The following is a 15,770-nucleotide window of genomic DNA, read 5'->3' on the forward strand; positions in this document are numbered from 1 at the left end:
GCATCTGCAATCGCTTGTTTTACTGCATCTTCCTTGCGTGTGTTTTGATCAGGATATTTTGTACTCATTCCAAAGATGTGTGATAGCGCCCCCTAGTGTCTGACAGTGCAAACACGGAAAGTTCAGCGTTTGGCCAAGAGCGTTTTCTCACAAATAATGGAAAATTCTGTGCTTTGTTGGGAAAGAGTTAATGGATAATACTCGATTAACAAGCTTCAAGAAAATAATCTAAATGAACAAAATGCTCTTATACAATTCTCCACCAGATTTTAAAAACTTGTGTACACGAGCTGAGGCCTGATGTGGGAATTGATCGTAGCGATCGCTTGCATCCGTATTGATAGATGGTACATTTTGCTTGGAAATGATCGTACTGTACACCCAGTTTTATTTATAAATGAGGTGTTACACAGATATCATGAGCTACAGATGGATTTAAAACTCAAATTATTAGTAGCATGAATGAAAAACAGATTCAGTATAGGGCTGGGCGATAAATCGATTTTATGAATTAATTCGAGTTTTTAGTTTACGACGATTTTTGTGAATGAAAATCGGTTTTCTCTTTCAAATCCGCCGACGCTCCCCTCTGAGCTCCCGTAATGGCTCAGCCCTCCCCGCGCGCGTTTGCCACAGAGGTACACAAACAACAAGGATCGCGTCTAACAACATACCGTGTCATTCGTAATTGGTTCAGTTTTTCACAGAACAATTAACAATACCCCGCTGCAAAGTGTGTTTGAAGTCTGAACGGAACCGCGCTAGGCGCTACTCATTTAAAGCTGCGCTGACACGAACGCAGCGCGAGCTCACACACGGGCCAATCTCGTGACAGACACGATACACAGCGCTGGTGATCCAGTGAGAGAGCGTTTAAATCAACACACCATTGCTACTGTGATCTAGTGGAAGCGGTCGGCGCACAATTCTGTTATAAACCTATATCAGATCAAACAGAGCTGAGCGAATATGGGAGGCCGTTTCAGCATAAAAACGTTCCAGCGTTACTCGTCGTAATTATATTTTTACTAGTAATAATACAATTATAGAGCTCTATAATTCAATTTTTACTAGTAACAATTATAATTATAGAGCTCTCTAATTGTATTATTACTAGTAACAATTCCAATTAGAGAGCTCTACAATTCATTTATTACTAGTCATATGTCCCCATTGACTTCCATTCATTTTTAATTATAGAGCTCTGTAATTCAATTGTTACTAGTAAGAATTACAATTGTAGAGCTCTCTAATTGAATTCTTACTAGTAACAATTGAATTACAGAGCTCTATAATCCCAATTGTTACTAGTAAGAATTCAATTAGAGAGCTCTACAATTGTAATTCTTACTAGTAACAATTCAATTAGAGAGCTCTATAATCCCAATTGTTACTAGTAAGAATTCAATTAGAGAGCTCTACAATTGTAATTCTTACTAGTAACAATTGAATTACAGAGCTCTATAATTAAAAATGAATGGAAGCCAATGGAGACATATGACTAGTAATAAATGAATTGTAGAGCTCTATAATTGGAATTGTTACTAGTAAAAATTGAATTATAGAGCTCTATAATTGTAATTGTTACTATACAAATTGAATTATAGAGCTCTTTAATTGTATTATTACTAGTAAAAATATAATTACGACGAGTAACGCTGGAACGTTTTTATGCTGAAACGGCCTCCCATAGAGCGAAGGTCAGGGGTTTCAGTCACAAAACACCAACATTTACCACGATTGTACTGTAGTAAAACCACATGGATTTAATGTTGTTGTTGTCATTATTTATCTCAGGATTCGTACAACCTTTTGAGATTGAAATTCAAGCACTTTCCAATGGTTTTCAAGAGCTTCACACTTATTTCCAGCACTTCAAAGCTCTAGATATCCGATTGTAATGTTATTTTTAATGTGATGGTTTGTAAAACTAAAAGTTTAAAGGGGTCTTGTGAAAGAAATAGTCGAATGTTTTTTTTAGTTTATTTTTTTTAAATGTGTAATCCATTTTGTAGCATTTTTATTTTAAAAAAGATATGAAATGCCCACCACTATAACCAGCAGAAGAGCACTTATTGATTTATTAGCGATTTCCACTCCCTAATGTATGGAGAAAAGTACGAAGTCACAGTCTCAGGAAAAACTAAACTTTTCTTCAAATTGTGACTAAATTACAGTAAAGTAAAGAGCTCCTTTAATAATCACTGAAGCTGTCGATCAGTTCAGTGTGAGACTATTGAAGAACAATGCTAATCTATATTTAATAAGAGCATTAGGCTACATTTAAATTTTCCCTATACTTTTTTTGCACATTACTGTTGTTAATAAAAGTTAATTTTATCTGCATATCAATTCATAAACCTTTGATATGTATACTGTTTATTGCAAAAGATATGGTGCCCATTAATACTGTGGAATAGTCGGGGGTTATTCACATGCGGAAAGTTTTGCACCCCAGGTGGCACTTCTACCAAGCTGCAAATATTTAATTTTACCTAAACAAAATAAAGTTAAAACTTGTTTTGAACAATTTCTTTGTCATCTGCAGACTGATTTTAAGTAGGAGGGGAAAAAAAATCGTTTTAAATCGTAAATCGAATTTTTGGTGAAAAAATCGGGGATTTTTTTTTTGGGCCATATCGCCCAGCCCTAATTCAGTATATGAGATGATCTGATTCACTACATCATTAAGTACATAAATGAGGCATAAATGATAAAAATCATACTCACAGAGCATTAGAGGAAGTGAACTGATCTCCATACTGATGTATTAATGACACGCTGTCAAACACACACTCTGTCTTATAGACTCAACACTTCCTGTACAAACACACAGAGAAGAAGACGCAGTTCAGGTCAGAGTTAGCATCAAACAACACTTTTATCATGCACATTTCCCTGAGTTCAGAACACAACAAGACTTTAGAACAAAAACAGCAGCAGATCCTCTTTTAATAAATGTATTAAATGCACTTATACTATGAGGAACTCTTTCCTCAGAATAATAAAGAGCATTAAAGACATTTAAAGAAAAGTCTTATTAGGCATGTTCATACATGTCCACACTCTCAGAAAAAAAGGTGCAGTGGAGGTACAATGTTCCTTGGAGAACAAAACATATAACTGCACCTTTAAAGGTACACAATTGGTCCTTACAACTATACCATTGTTTTCCTCAGTTTGGTCCTGAGTCACTGTCATGCAGAGTTTGGCTCCAACCCTGAAAGACATCCTTATGGTCAGTGGCGTAACTTTGTTTTAAAAAGTGGGTGGGACATAAATTGCGTATCATATGCACGCGAAAAACTGCATACTATGCACGCCAAAGCTCATTTTGACGTATGAGGGGCGGGCAGTTTTTCGCGTGCGTATGATATGCACTATATGGCGTATTGAGGGGGGTTGCATTGCTGATACAGATATGTAAAATATGTACAATAACAATTGCAGAAAAAAATAGTATTAAGATGTCTATTTAAAAAGATCCAGGCGATCTCCGAGCGCTCAGCGCACGTTAACTCCAGCGAGAGCAGCCTTTCCTCGGCCAGTCCTTCTGGCGTTTGCCGCTGGCTCGGATGTCTCTGTAGAGGTTAACATGACATATACTTCGTCTTGTGTACATCTAATGGGCGATCTTTGGTCCAATTAATCTATTGTTGCCTACCAAATAATTTTGACTGAGGGCAAAGTGAAGTTTCATTACTTTATATTTTATTTAAATACATGCAGTGAAGATAATCCAGGTAGTGCGTTGGCTGAACCACATGTGGCTGTTAATGCTTAATATATTTCACCTGGAGTGCCTTTAACGCGCGTCTATTTCGCGTCAAATGCTCGATTTCTACGCGTGTCCAATTAGCTGCGGACGCGCGAATGGATTCAAAATGTTCACGCGTCAAACTACATGCGGTAGACGCGATTTTGACGCTCAATTCGCGTTTGCTGTGAAAATAGCCTTAGAAGCTCTTATTGAGAATTAACAGAGGTTTAGATTTTAATGTTTTTTTGAAAGTTTTTGGTCACCATTATGGAGATCAGTGTTTCTTTTAGTTCGTCAGTTTGACTTGGATTTTTAAGTAAGTTTGTGGTTTTTGTTACAGTGTAAACAAAATTCATAATTGTTCAAAACAAAAAAAGCCATAAACAAAATGTATCATGAAGAATAATGTTTGACTAAACTCATCACTGAATAAAAATAAAGAATATCCACCAACAATATTTTCTTGTCAGGGATCAGATGTTCTATGGGGGAAAAGTTAAGATCCACACAGATATCTAGAATCAGCATATGAATCACAACAATGGTGACATATTTAATGCTGTTACAGTGTCATGAACTGTACATGGTTTTATTGGTTGTACACTGTAAAAAAAAGGCAAATTTTGAACTTTTGCAGTACAATCGACTTGGATGTTTAAGTTATTTCGAATTAAATTATGTTAAACTGACTTTAAAAAATGAGTTACATCTTGTATAACTAACAAAAAAAAGTTTAAAATGTCTTAACTTATTTTGATGAGTTAAAACAATGTAAAAACATTTGTTGTCATAACTTATTGATCATATAATTTGTTACAGTGTAGTTTTCATCCTCACCACCAGGGGGTCCAAGTGTGCTCCTTTGGTGTAGTTAAAATATGACAAAGTAGTAGAGTAAGATAGAGGACAGCATGGTGTGCTGTTCCTTCTCAGCCTTTAAAAAAACCTTGTTGGGAAACTATTTGCATGTTTGCATATCAAATGAACAATCATCAAATGGGTTTAAAAAAAAATATATGTTTTGATGTAACTCATTGTGTGAAGTAATACAGTGGATGCCTCCTTCGAAATTTGTATTACTGTTTTTTTGTTTTGTTTGTTGTTTTGTTTGAGAGACAGAGCATCAGTTATAATGCTGTGAGGCATGCTGGGAGACATGAGTTTTATACTGTGGTGGCTTAGAAAGGTTGGAGCTAAACTCTGGAGGACATCAAATCTCTAGAGCCCCTTTCCTAGCACATCGGACCCGGAATATTCCCGGAACATTGCCGGGTCGTCTTCTGTGTGAAAGCAACCACGTCCCGGGATTGATTACTGAATCCGACCCGGGTCGGGGACCTAGTAATATTGCGGTATCCGACCCGGGACGAGCGCTGTGTGAACAAAAGCCGAAACTAATGCCGCAACGGATGTGACGTAGTGATGACGTAGTTATCGTGCGACTCCTAGAGCTTGTTTTTTTTTTCAATAATACAACCCTGCAGTGCCAGAAGAGCTAGTCGGTGTTTTAAACGCAGAGAGTTTTCGCACACAAATTAAACACGCAGAAATGTGCGCAAACTGGACACAAGTTGAGACCACGGAGCTCCTTACTATCCGCGCTGAAGATGAGATCGTTCGCCAGCTCAGTGGAACGGTACGTGATGCGGTCGTTTATGAGCAAATAAAAATACATCAGCGTGGTTTCCCGAGAGAGAAAGCGCAATTTATAAGTAAGCTGAAGGCTTTGAAAAAAAAGTTTCACCAAGTGCTGGATCACAACAAAAATTGTTTTCTGTATACTTGAAATGGTTACATTTTATGTAAACAGGCACAACACACTTTATATTCTATCCAAAATAAAGTATTTTTTATTGAGAATTGTTGACATGTTTTATTTTGGTGTAAACAAGTTAGAAGAGCGTTTTCATAGCCTGAACGATTGTAGTAAGCTGCAGCATCTTCCCGGGGAGCAATAATAGGGATGTGACTACCAACTATTGCACCAGCACATAATGGATACCCACGTTGAGCGAATCCATTTATAGTGTTCTGAAGAGCTTCTCCTCTGGGCAAGGTGATGAAACGTTTGAAAAGTTCTCTTCAATGTCGCGGTCACTTCATGAACCAGAGTACAAACAGTCGACAGCCCCACACCAAAAAGACAACCGATTGTGCGGTATTCGCCAGGGGTAGCATACCACCACAAAACAATAGCCAATCTACTGCGTGGTTCAAGTGGCTTCTCCAGTTTGTAGACTTTCGTCTCAGACTTCGCTCAACAAGTTGCAGAAGTGCTGACGCCACTGATCGGCGGTGAAGTTTTCGAGGACATTAACACAGCCAAAACACAGCACCTTGAGGTCTTCGTAGCATCCACATTCTTCTATCAGAAACACCCAGTTTACACAGAGTGGTAGCTTTTAGCATCCGATGGCACCTCTGTGCTCTAAGTCTCGCTGCTTCACTTTGTTTCCTACTCTCAGCAAGCTTTTCTTCCAGCGTACGCGTTATCTCATTAACTCTCCGGAAAGAAGTCAATATAGAAAAACATAAAGAAATTGGGCATTTAGCATAAACAACAATGCCGCTAGTTGCTGGTCAACAGCCATGTTTACAAAGCAATGAGAACACTTCTGTTTTGCCTTTCCTTATTCTTTGGCGCCAATCTTTTTCGACTCGTACATTATACGTCACATCCGGACGTCACGTGTCAACTCGACCCGCGACCGTTACGGGTTGTGTGTGAAAAGCGCACATATTACGGTATTTCGCTGGCAGAGTGAATGGACCAAATCTAGCGACCCAGGAACAAATGCCGGGCCGCATTATCCGTGTATTTGCCGGAATCGCAGTGTGAAAGGGGCTTAGGACTGAACTTGCCTACCCCTGACTTATAAGGGGGCAGGCCCAGTGACAGCCACTTGTACCTTAAAATGTACAATATAGTAGGTGTTTTATTTATTTATACATTTATTTTTTTGACAGTGCACTATTGTAGGAATAAATGCAAAGTTACATCAGACTTCAACAAAAGTTGATTTGTTTCAATGCTATATCTGAATCGGGCATCATGGAGATCACTCTAAACCAGACATTATGAATCACTGTCAGAGTCAAAAGAGCCATTGCCAATGTTGACTGAGAAAAGGGAAGTATGAAGAAGTCATGTTCTTGCCGTGTGCAATAGAAATGACATCACTGTGCACATCCTTACGGAAATGTTTGCAACAATCCCATTATCACAAATGTTAGCATTTAATAATACATAATATAATAATGCCTTTCACTATCTGAACAGGTTTGGATAGATACAATTGCATTTCATGATGTGGGTAATTTCAATTTAAAATGTAATTTTATAATTACAATAGATTTAATTTAAAAATAAGCAAACATGTAAATTACAAATAATATGACAAAAAGTGCTTTATTTTTCAAAAATCGTTTTAAAAGAAAGGAAAAAAATGGCATAGTGTTCACTATAAATTAACTATATATAATTAATATATTAAATGTAATCAGTCAAGCATGGGGTGATTTTCCATTTCATTATTTTATTATTTATTATTGACATTAATCACATTAGGTCTGGCCCTTTAAGACCTACATTGACCCAATTTTTTGGAAAACATTAAATTTTTTACTTAACTGTATGCAATCACTTATCACCAGCTGAGTCTTTTAAAATGTGAACACTGGTCTGGAGTCTGATCTGTATTTTTACTGCACAAGAGGTGTGATCAACGGGCATAGTCAAATGACTCTGTACACAAGTGTTTTTTTTTTTTTTTACGGCCTATGGTATTAACTATTTATGTTTTCAAACCGCCATTCAGATTTTTGTATTAATTTTAGTGTTAATCAAACAACACAAAATATTTAATTAAGCCTTCCTAAATACTTTTAAAACGTGTTTACACTTATAAAGTTATTGGCATTTTAATCTGGACTAAAACGTGCCAGCTCAGAACCATATGTATTCTCTATTTTTATAATTAATATTAATATACTATGCTCTATGTAATTTTATGTAATTTTAATAACCCAATGGCAGGTGTTTCTCATTTATTAAAGCATTAATTCACTAAATGTTGATACAAAAATGTTAAGTTTGCATAAGTAAAGATATCTTCTTATTATATCTTGAAAGATAAATATATTAAGACAATTTGGTCAAATGTCATTTGGTCAAAAAGGTGTCAGTATAGGATGTGTGTTGGAATGGGTTGGGGGTGGTATAGGTCAAACTGTAGAGGAGTCCCCTTTTGGAAAACTGCTTATAGCCCCCAAACTGCTATAGGCCCTGTCGCCAAGGTCAACATATCAGCTGATATTTGGCATTTTTAAAATATAGGCATTGGCAATAACAGAGTTCTCTGTCCACAATCCCATTTTCCAAAAGTTTTTTATGATTACCAGTGCGCACAAACAGATTACTGAGGGCCCTGTTAGTGTTTAATAGTGTTACAGTCGTTTTATTCAAATATTTTTTTGAATTATTACTTTATTTGTGAAATAATACTGTAATATGATTGCAGAATCAAGAAGTTGCCATGAAGTACAAGCATGTTTATTTTAAAGATTTTTTTGGCTTTCACATTACTTGTTTTTTATTTGTATTTTAATTTTTTTATTGATAGACAAACAGACATTCAAACCATAATAGTGCAGTCTAGTAATTACATAATTCCAGAAGTGAAATACAAGTGTGTAAATGTATAGGGGTGTGTGTGTATGTGTGTGTGTGTGGGTGGGTGTGAGTTTGTTTTTTCATATTTCTAATTTACTAAATATTCATTTTAAAAAATATATAAAATTATGTATATTTGATATAAGCTTTATATTGGTCACCCTGCTCTCCAATATATTGGCAGCAAAAAAAAAAAAAAAAGAAAAAAAAAAGAAAAAAAAAAAGAATTACCATAAATTACTTTAATAAATTACTATAATGGTCGAGCACAATAAATAAATAAATAAATAAATAAATAAATAAATAAATAAATAAATAAATAAATAATTTATCAACACAATATCCATGCTCCTCAGTGCACACATTGCTCAATCCAGCACACACGAAAACAGGAAACGTGGAGGATTCCTGGCTGAAGCACTTATCAAAAGAAATACACACTATATAAACTCAGTGCTACAAACTCACAAAAAAATGGTTATATTATTAATTGGTTATATTAATAATAATAATATTAATACTACTACTACTACTACTAATAATAATAATAATAATAATAATAATAATAATAATAATAATAATAATAATAATAATAATAATAATAATAATAATAATAATAAACAAAAAGCAAAGACAATAGGAAAACTGAAAGACTTTACATATACCTCATAAAGAAAAAAAAACTAAATAAAACAAACAACATGAAGTAGCTCAAAGCCACATACAAATCATCCTAATTAAAGAATAAACAAAAACAACAACAAAACCAAACTAAATGCAGAAGGGAGATTTCTCAAACACTCGACAGGCTAACAGGGCAGAGGGGAGAAGCCGGAGGAATCCCAAACTAAGCGAACGACCGCTCGAACGCCCAGTGGAAGCACTTACCCGACGAAGAAAGCAGTAAAGCGCGTTTGGTTTCGTTTTGATCCCGGAATCAAATCTCTCTAAGTTAATGACCAAACACGCAGATAGAGTTTAACTAGAGTAAACCCGTAACGGAGGAAATCGCCATTGCCAAGCCAGCCACGCCTTGAAAATACAAAACGGTCAAGCCAGCCCCCAATGTGTCCAGCTGCAGCCCCGCAGAACCGGGAGATAGCGGCGCTACACACACAAGTGAAGATCTTTTGTTAAAAGCTGCTTCAGTGGATTTTAATCGGATCGACATAAAATGTTTAAAAACAATACTTTTATATAAAATAACTTATCTGTTCATACCTTTGAACAAGTAAAAGTTACTTTTAAGGCAATGAGGGGATATTAAATCTGTTTTAATGTCTTCAAGTTCACGATTTGTCATTAATTCAAGTTTGTTTTGTGCATTTGTCAAAATATGTGATTTGTCTTAATGTTAATTCATTAATAATAATAATAATAATAATAATAATAATAATAATAATAATAATAATAATAATAAACGTATTACAGTTTTTTTCAACTGCTTACACACATTTTCCAAAGGTTTCCTCTTTTTTTCAAAACTTAACACACAATTTCAAGAATTCCACACACAAGATGCAAAATGCCTCACATCTCTTTCAAAATGAAACAACACAGTCAAAATATCACAAACATATTTCAAAAGCAAACATTTGTCTTACGTTGTAAACACCTTTACCATAATGTTATATTTTTGATTATGTCATATACACACTGTTATTCAAAACCTAAAGCTCTTCTTTTAAAAGCTCACATGTACATGAATGAATGTAATTGGGAGAGAGCTGTTGAATATATAAAGTACAGTTTTTTTCAACTGCTTACACACAAAATTGTTACTTGTCACACAATTTTTAACTTGTTTTTACAGTTGAAAAAAAAACCTGTAAAAACAAAAGCAAAATTGAAACCAAACTTTTTATTTATGTTTTTATTTATTTTTTGCTCTTTGTGGTTGTAAATGTAATATTAGTGTACACAGTTTGAAAAGAAAAAAAACACATCAAAAATATTTAGTGTTGTAGCATGTAGTGTAAAAGCAAACATAATGTGTGTGCTTGCATGTGGAGATTGTTGGGTGTATCTAGGCTCCATCTCTCCTCCGGGCTGGGTCCGGCCACAATACTTCATCCACGTCACATGCTATATTTCCTCTTGCCAGACACCGTGGAAAGAACCTTCTTGTATGGCGTATCCAACCTTGGATGGAGGCAGCATCAATGTCTCCACATGCCTCCTCCATTGCCTGCTCCCCTCCCAACTCCTCTTACTCTGTCTGCATTGTTTGCATCCATTGTCCAAAAGCTATTACGTGACCTTTGGCCTATTTATAGGCCACTACTAAAGTTATGATTGGTTGTTGTTAAGTAAAGTAACAAGAGTTTGCACATGTGAGGAGTTAGTGTGAGGCACTGATGAATTAGTGTGGCATTTTGGTTGGTTGTGTTTATAAAAGGAAATCAAGAAACTTCCTGTCAGATTTTTGTGTGTTGCCTAGAAAATTGTGTGTTGTGTTTTGCAAAAAGTGTTTAATGAAATTGAAAACTGAGTAAAAGGCCAAAAATTAGTGTATGGTTTTGCAGATTTAGTGTGTGGTTCTGGTGTTTGTGTGTCAGGTTTTAAAAATTGTGTGACAAGTAACAATTTTTTGTGTAAGCAGTTGAAAAAAACTAATTTCGTTTTGAGGGATGAAAAGACTTAAAGTCTTTCTGCAGAAATGCCATGATGGTTTTGTGGTTTAAGATTATTATTTGTTGTTTGCATGTGTTCTTTTTATTATGAGCCAATATGTTTTATATATATATATATATATATATATATATATATATATATATATATATATATATATATATATATATATATATATATCTTGTTTTAGAAATATTTGATGAATGTCATTTTTGTTTTCATTCAGAGAAACACGTTTTCACTTGTTCATTGTATTACATTATTTGGGCAGAATAAGACATTTGCAAATGTCAGAGTATTATTTTATAAACAACATGAACATGAAAGAATACAATCAATTTTTTTTATAACTAATAGTATTTTGTTTAGGCTAAATAACAGTAAAGAGTTTGTGTCCATTAACATTAAATTCCCTCATACTAACATACATTGTAAAACATAAAAGTAATTTTACTGTTCTCTATTTTTTATTTATTTTAATTTTCCCGTTTTTTCATTAGGCCTATACAGTGAAATGCCTCTTGTTTTACAACAATATGCCGGAAATCAGCAGTCATAAAAACAACAACAACAACAACAACAATAACAAAAAAACAACAACAACTTACTATTTGAGATAATCTGCTGCATAATTAAAGTGACTTTTTTAGGTTAAATTAGTATTTGTACATCCAGTATTATAGTATGTGTAGACTTTAAATTGTACTTATCTTTCAACCTTGTCTTGCCAATAATAATAATAATAATAATAATAATAATAATAATAATAACGAAATGCTATAATTTTGCACTGCTAATTCTCCCTAAGTTTCCTACCCACATCTATTAACAATGTAGCCAAAATTTGATGGTTTTCCAAGTGGAGTTGCAAATGTGCGTGTGTGTGTGCGTGTGTGTGTGTGCGTGTGCGTGTGTGTGTGTGTGTGTGTGTGCGTGTGCGTGTGTGTGTGTGTGTGTGTGTGTGCGTGTGCGTGTGTGTGTGTGTGTGTGTGTGTGTGTGTGTGTGTGTGTGTGTAACGCAGATTCAAATTTGCCGCCGGTTAAGCTTGGAGCATAGACCTACTCTGCAAGAACAAAGATTTGTTCGTTTTCTCGAGGCAAGAAGTACAAAGTTTGCCAGTACCCATACTTCGCCCACTTTAAATGTAGGCTATGGCCAATCACACTATAGTTCTCGGACACCCGCAAGAAAAAATGTTTGCTCAGACCAGATCAAGCTGCGAGAACAACATTACGTCCATTCAGGGCCGGCTCTAGCTCTTTGGTTGCCCTAGGCGAGATGGAGTTTTGCTTTGATTTGAGTTTTTCTTTCATTAGGCTGCTCCAGTAAAAAAAAAAAAAAAAAACGAGAGGCCGTATTTATTTCCTTCCGACGCCCACGTAGAGAGCGTTTGTACTTTTCATAAATAACATGCATACGTTATCCATATTCATAACGCACTGGACTTTTGATATTTAAATGACATCCATGTAGGTTATTGTAGATTATTGTCAGTGAAGTTATGTTTGCAATACGTATAGTAATTATGTAGAAAACTAGCAAGTGATAGCTTAGTGACAATATTAATAATATTTATAAAATAAATATTAGTTGATAAGATTGATACTAAGTAATTTTATTTTGTTTGACAACTTATTGGCTGAGATAAGAAGACTAACCTCTATACTGGGCTTTCTTTCAATTTTCTTCCTTTCTTTTTTTCTCTTTTTCCCGTCCCTGTGCATCCGCGGGGTTTAGACGCCTCATTTTTGATGAACGCGCAAGATGAGCACTTGCCTGACCTAACGCCTGAACTAATAATCAATAATCACCATCAATTCAATCTAATAATCAGGTTGATAAGTAATAAAACGTGTGGCTGAGGGGGCGCCCTATGATGATCATGTTTAATGAACATTATGTTGTATTTCGCTTGTTCCAATTCTAATGGGTAGTAATGGGCGGCACTAGAGCGCGCTCGCGCCCCTAACACAATTGTCGCCCTAGGCAACCGCCTAGCTCGCCTATAGCAAACGCCGGCCCTGCGTCCATTTGTTTTAATCCCTGGGAATGGTGCATTATGGGGCCATCCCAAAGAGGCACAAAGTCACTTTCACAGACCTTTAACTGACTGTTCCATGCTGGTGGAATAACCTGACTAACTCCAGCCATTTCAGGAGACCGCTAAAGATGCATCTTTTTGTGAACACTTGACCCAATCTAGCTCTTTTCTGTTTAACAATAAAAAAAAAAAGACTAACTAGAAATTGTCACTGCACATATTGCTTTTTCCATAGACTGTATCTTCTGTTACAGTATAAAATTGTCTGCCTAATGGTTGCTATTATGTAGAAGTAGGTCTACGTAATTTAGAGGTTGAAGTTGTGAGTGGTTCTGTAAAAATAAGGATTAATATTGTAAATATGCAAATATTTCTTTTTGATTTTATGTGCCTACTGCGTTTTTAAATAATGGAAAACCTGCATTTTAAAACTAAATTACAGGCAGAGCAGATTTATAAAATGACCTTAAATTTGCAGATAACTTAAAAAAGTATACATCATTTGACATAATTGATCTGTTTTTCCACAGTTTTATATATATATATATATATATATATATATATATATATATATATATATATATATATATATATATATATATATATATATATATATATATATATATATATAATAAAAACAGCAATATACTGTAATTTAAATAATATTGACTGCAAAATGTTCTTTTTACTGTATTTTTACAGAATCCATCTGGGAACTTATTTTATTTATTTATTTTTACAGTGTAGGCTACACTACCTACTGGTCAAAAGTGTCAGCCAATAAGACCTTTTTAATGTTTCTGAAAGTTGTCTCTTCTGCTCACCAAGGCTGCATTTATTTTATAGCCCCCTAATGTCTGCCCTGTGTAGTTAATGAAAAGGAAATTATGACAAGTGCTCTCTTGCTTTAAATGATGAACAATCATTTCCATAATTTCTGTTCACATATGGTTTACAGGTTCTTTTTTTTTGTTCTTCTTTTTTTTTTGGATTGCTTAACGACACAACAGTGGCCAGAACTGGAGTCACACGTGCAAAACTCATGGTCTGCACAGCAGCAGTTTATGTGGACCAAACTCTGGTTTGTTTTCATTACTTGAACACAGTTTTCAAAACTCTACACACTTATCCCATGACTTTAACCACACACAACAACACTGTGGATTTATAACACTTTGTTCAAATGCTAACACACTGCTGTCGAAACTGTTAAACACACATAGCCTACAAAACATAATTTCAGCCTTGTGCCTTTCAAACTCTGCTGATTGCAATTTCAGCTGAAAGGCCTCTCAATTATTTATAATCTCTCAATTATCTACTTTTAGTTTCGACTTTTTTTCTTCTCAGTAGGCTACTGTAATTCCGTAAATTTCTTCAGACTATTGAAGACAAAGAGAGGCCAGGTTGAGTTTGGACATGAGGGATAGTGAATATATCGGTAAAAGGATGCTGAGGAGGTTGTTGGACTTTTTTCCCCAAAGTCCTCCCCAAGTTCAATAAAAGGCCATGAGTCGAGTTATCAATCAAAAGTATACATTTATTAAAGTAACAGCGAGTAAAAAAGGTTTCTGAGCTCAGGATTCAGACCAGCATCAGGAAAATCCTGATGACTTCTATGGCTGCTCTTGAATGAATTCACAACTTTATCACGCATATTTTATATTCTTGTTCTTCGTTCCTTTCTTCTTCTGTACTGTCCAATTTCTTCCAACTTCTCCAATTGGGGTGTCCCGCGTCATCCGTCTCCTGGCAGCATTTCTATGAACATAGGGTAACATACACACACACACACACACACACACACACACACACACACACACACAAAGAAAGAAAGTACAGCTCTGGTATTTTCCGTCTTGGAGATCCCCTACCCCCTCTGTCTAACCCTTGCTTGACCTCGTACCACGCCGTACCACCTATCCTTATCCTTAGTTTCGTTTCACACTCTTTATAGCGTCCGGCAAAAATCTCAGCAGATTCCCTAATCTTCTGTACATTTGGAAGTTAAATCATCATAAGCAAATTCAAGAACAACTCAATTCATAATGAACATCACTCAATCATTAATACTTCATGGTGAAAAACACAATTAATACTGTATACTTAATACTTTATACTGTGAATCATAATATGCCACATGACTAATACTTCATATCATAATATGCGACTACATGAAAATAATGAACATATCCTTGAAATAAATGAAAATATCCTTCAAGGTCAAGAGGAAGACCAAAGAGGAGGTTTATGGATGTAGTGAAGGAGGACATGAAGGTAGAGGCTAGGATGGAGGCAGGTGAAAGAAAAAGAAGACATAAAATTTTATGTTCTAAAAAATGTAATAAATCATGTGAAAGAATGTCACTGTTCTTTGAAGAAAATGTAACTTTGTATGAAATCACTGAAATTGTTCGAACTGTAAAGATAAGAAGTTTTTTTGTTTGTTTTTTTGATGCTAGCCTATATATTTTTCCTCTCAGTGTATTCTGAGTGTGTGTTCTCTCAGTGAGGGTTGTGCATAGTGTTTACTGCACTGAGCCTGTTCTGAGCCATGTATTAAGAGTTGTGTTACTTGGAGTTAGTGCAAACTCGTACTATTCATGACCATGAGATCGTGTTGGATGTGAACTGTTTAGCTCAGACTGTTAGTATTGCACATGTA

General features: G+C 35.2%; 1 protein-coding gene across 1 annotated transcript in view; it reads right to left on the bottom strand.

The window, feature by feature from the left end:
- LOC137071174 (Fc receptor-like protein 5) overlaps positions 1-9,452 on the bottom strand; it is a 250,913-nt gene extending 241,461 nt beyond the window's left edge. The window contains exons 1-2 of the mRNA XM_067438964.1: positions 9,321-9,452; positions 2,731-2,820 (exon numbers count right to left, since the gene is read on the bottom strand). Of these exons, the coding sequence (XP_067295065.1) occupies positions 2,731-2,761 (31 nt within the window). The 5' untranslated portion in view covers positions 2,762-2,820; positions 9,321-9,452. The remainder of the gene's footprint in view (positions 1-2,730; positions 2,821-9,320) is intronic.
- Positions 9,453-15,770: the final 6,318 nt, after the last annotated feature.

This window comes from Pseudorasbora parva, chromosome 1 (assembly GCF_024679245.1).
Source record: "Pseudorasbora parva isolate DD20220531a chromosome 1, ASM2467924v1, whole genome shotgun sequence".
Classification (NCBI taxonomy): Eukaryota; Metazoa; Chordata; class Actinopteri; order Cypriniformes; family Gobionidae; genus Pseudorasbora; species Pseudorasbora parva.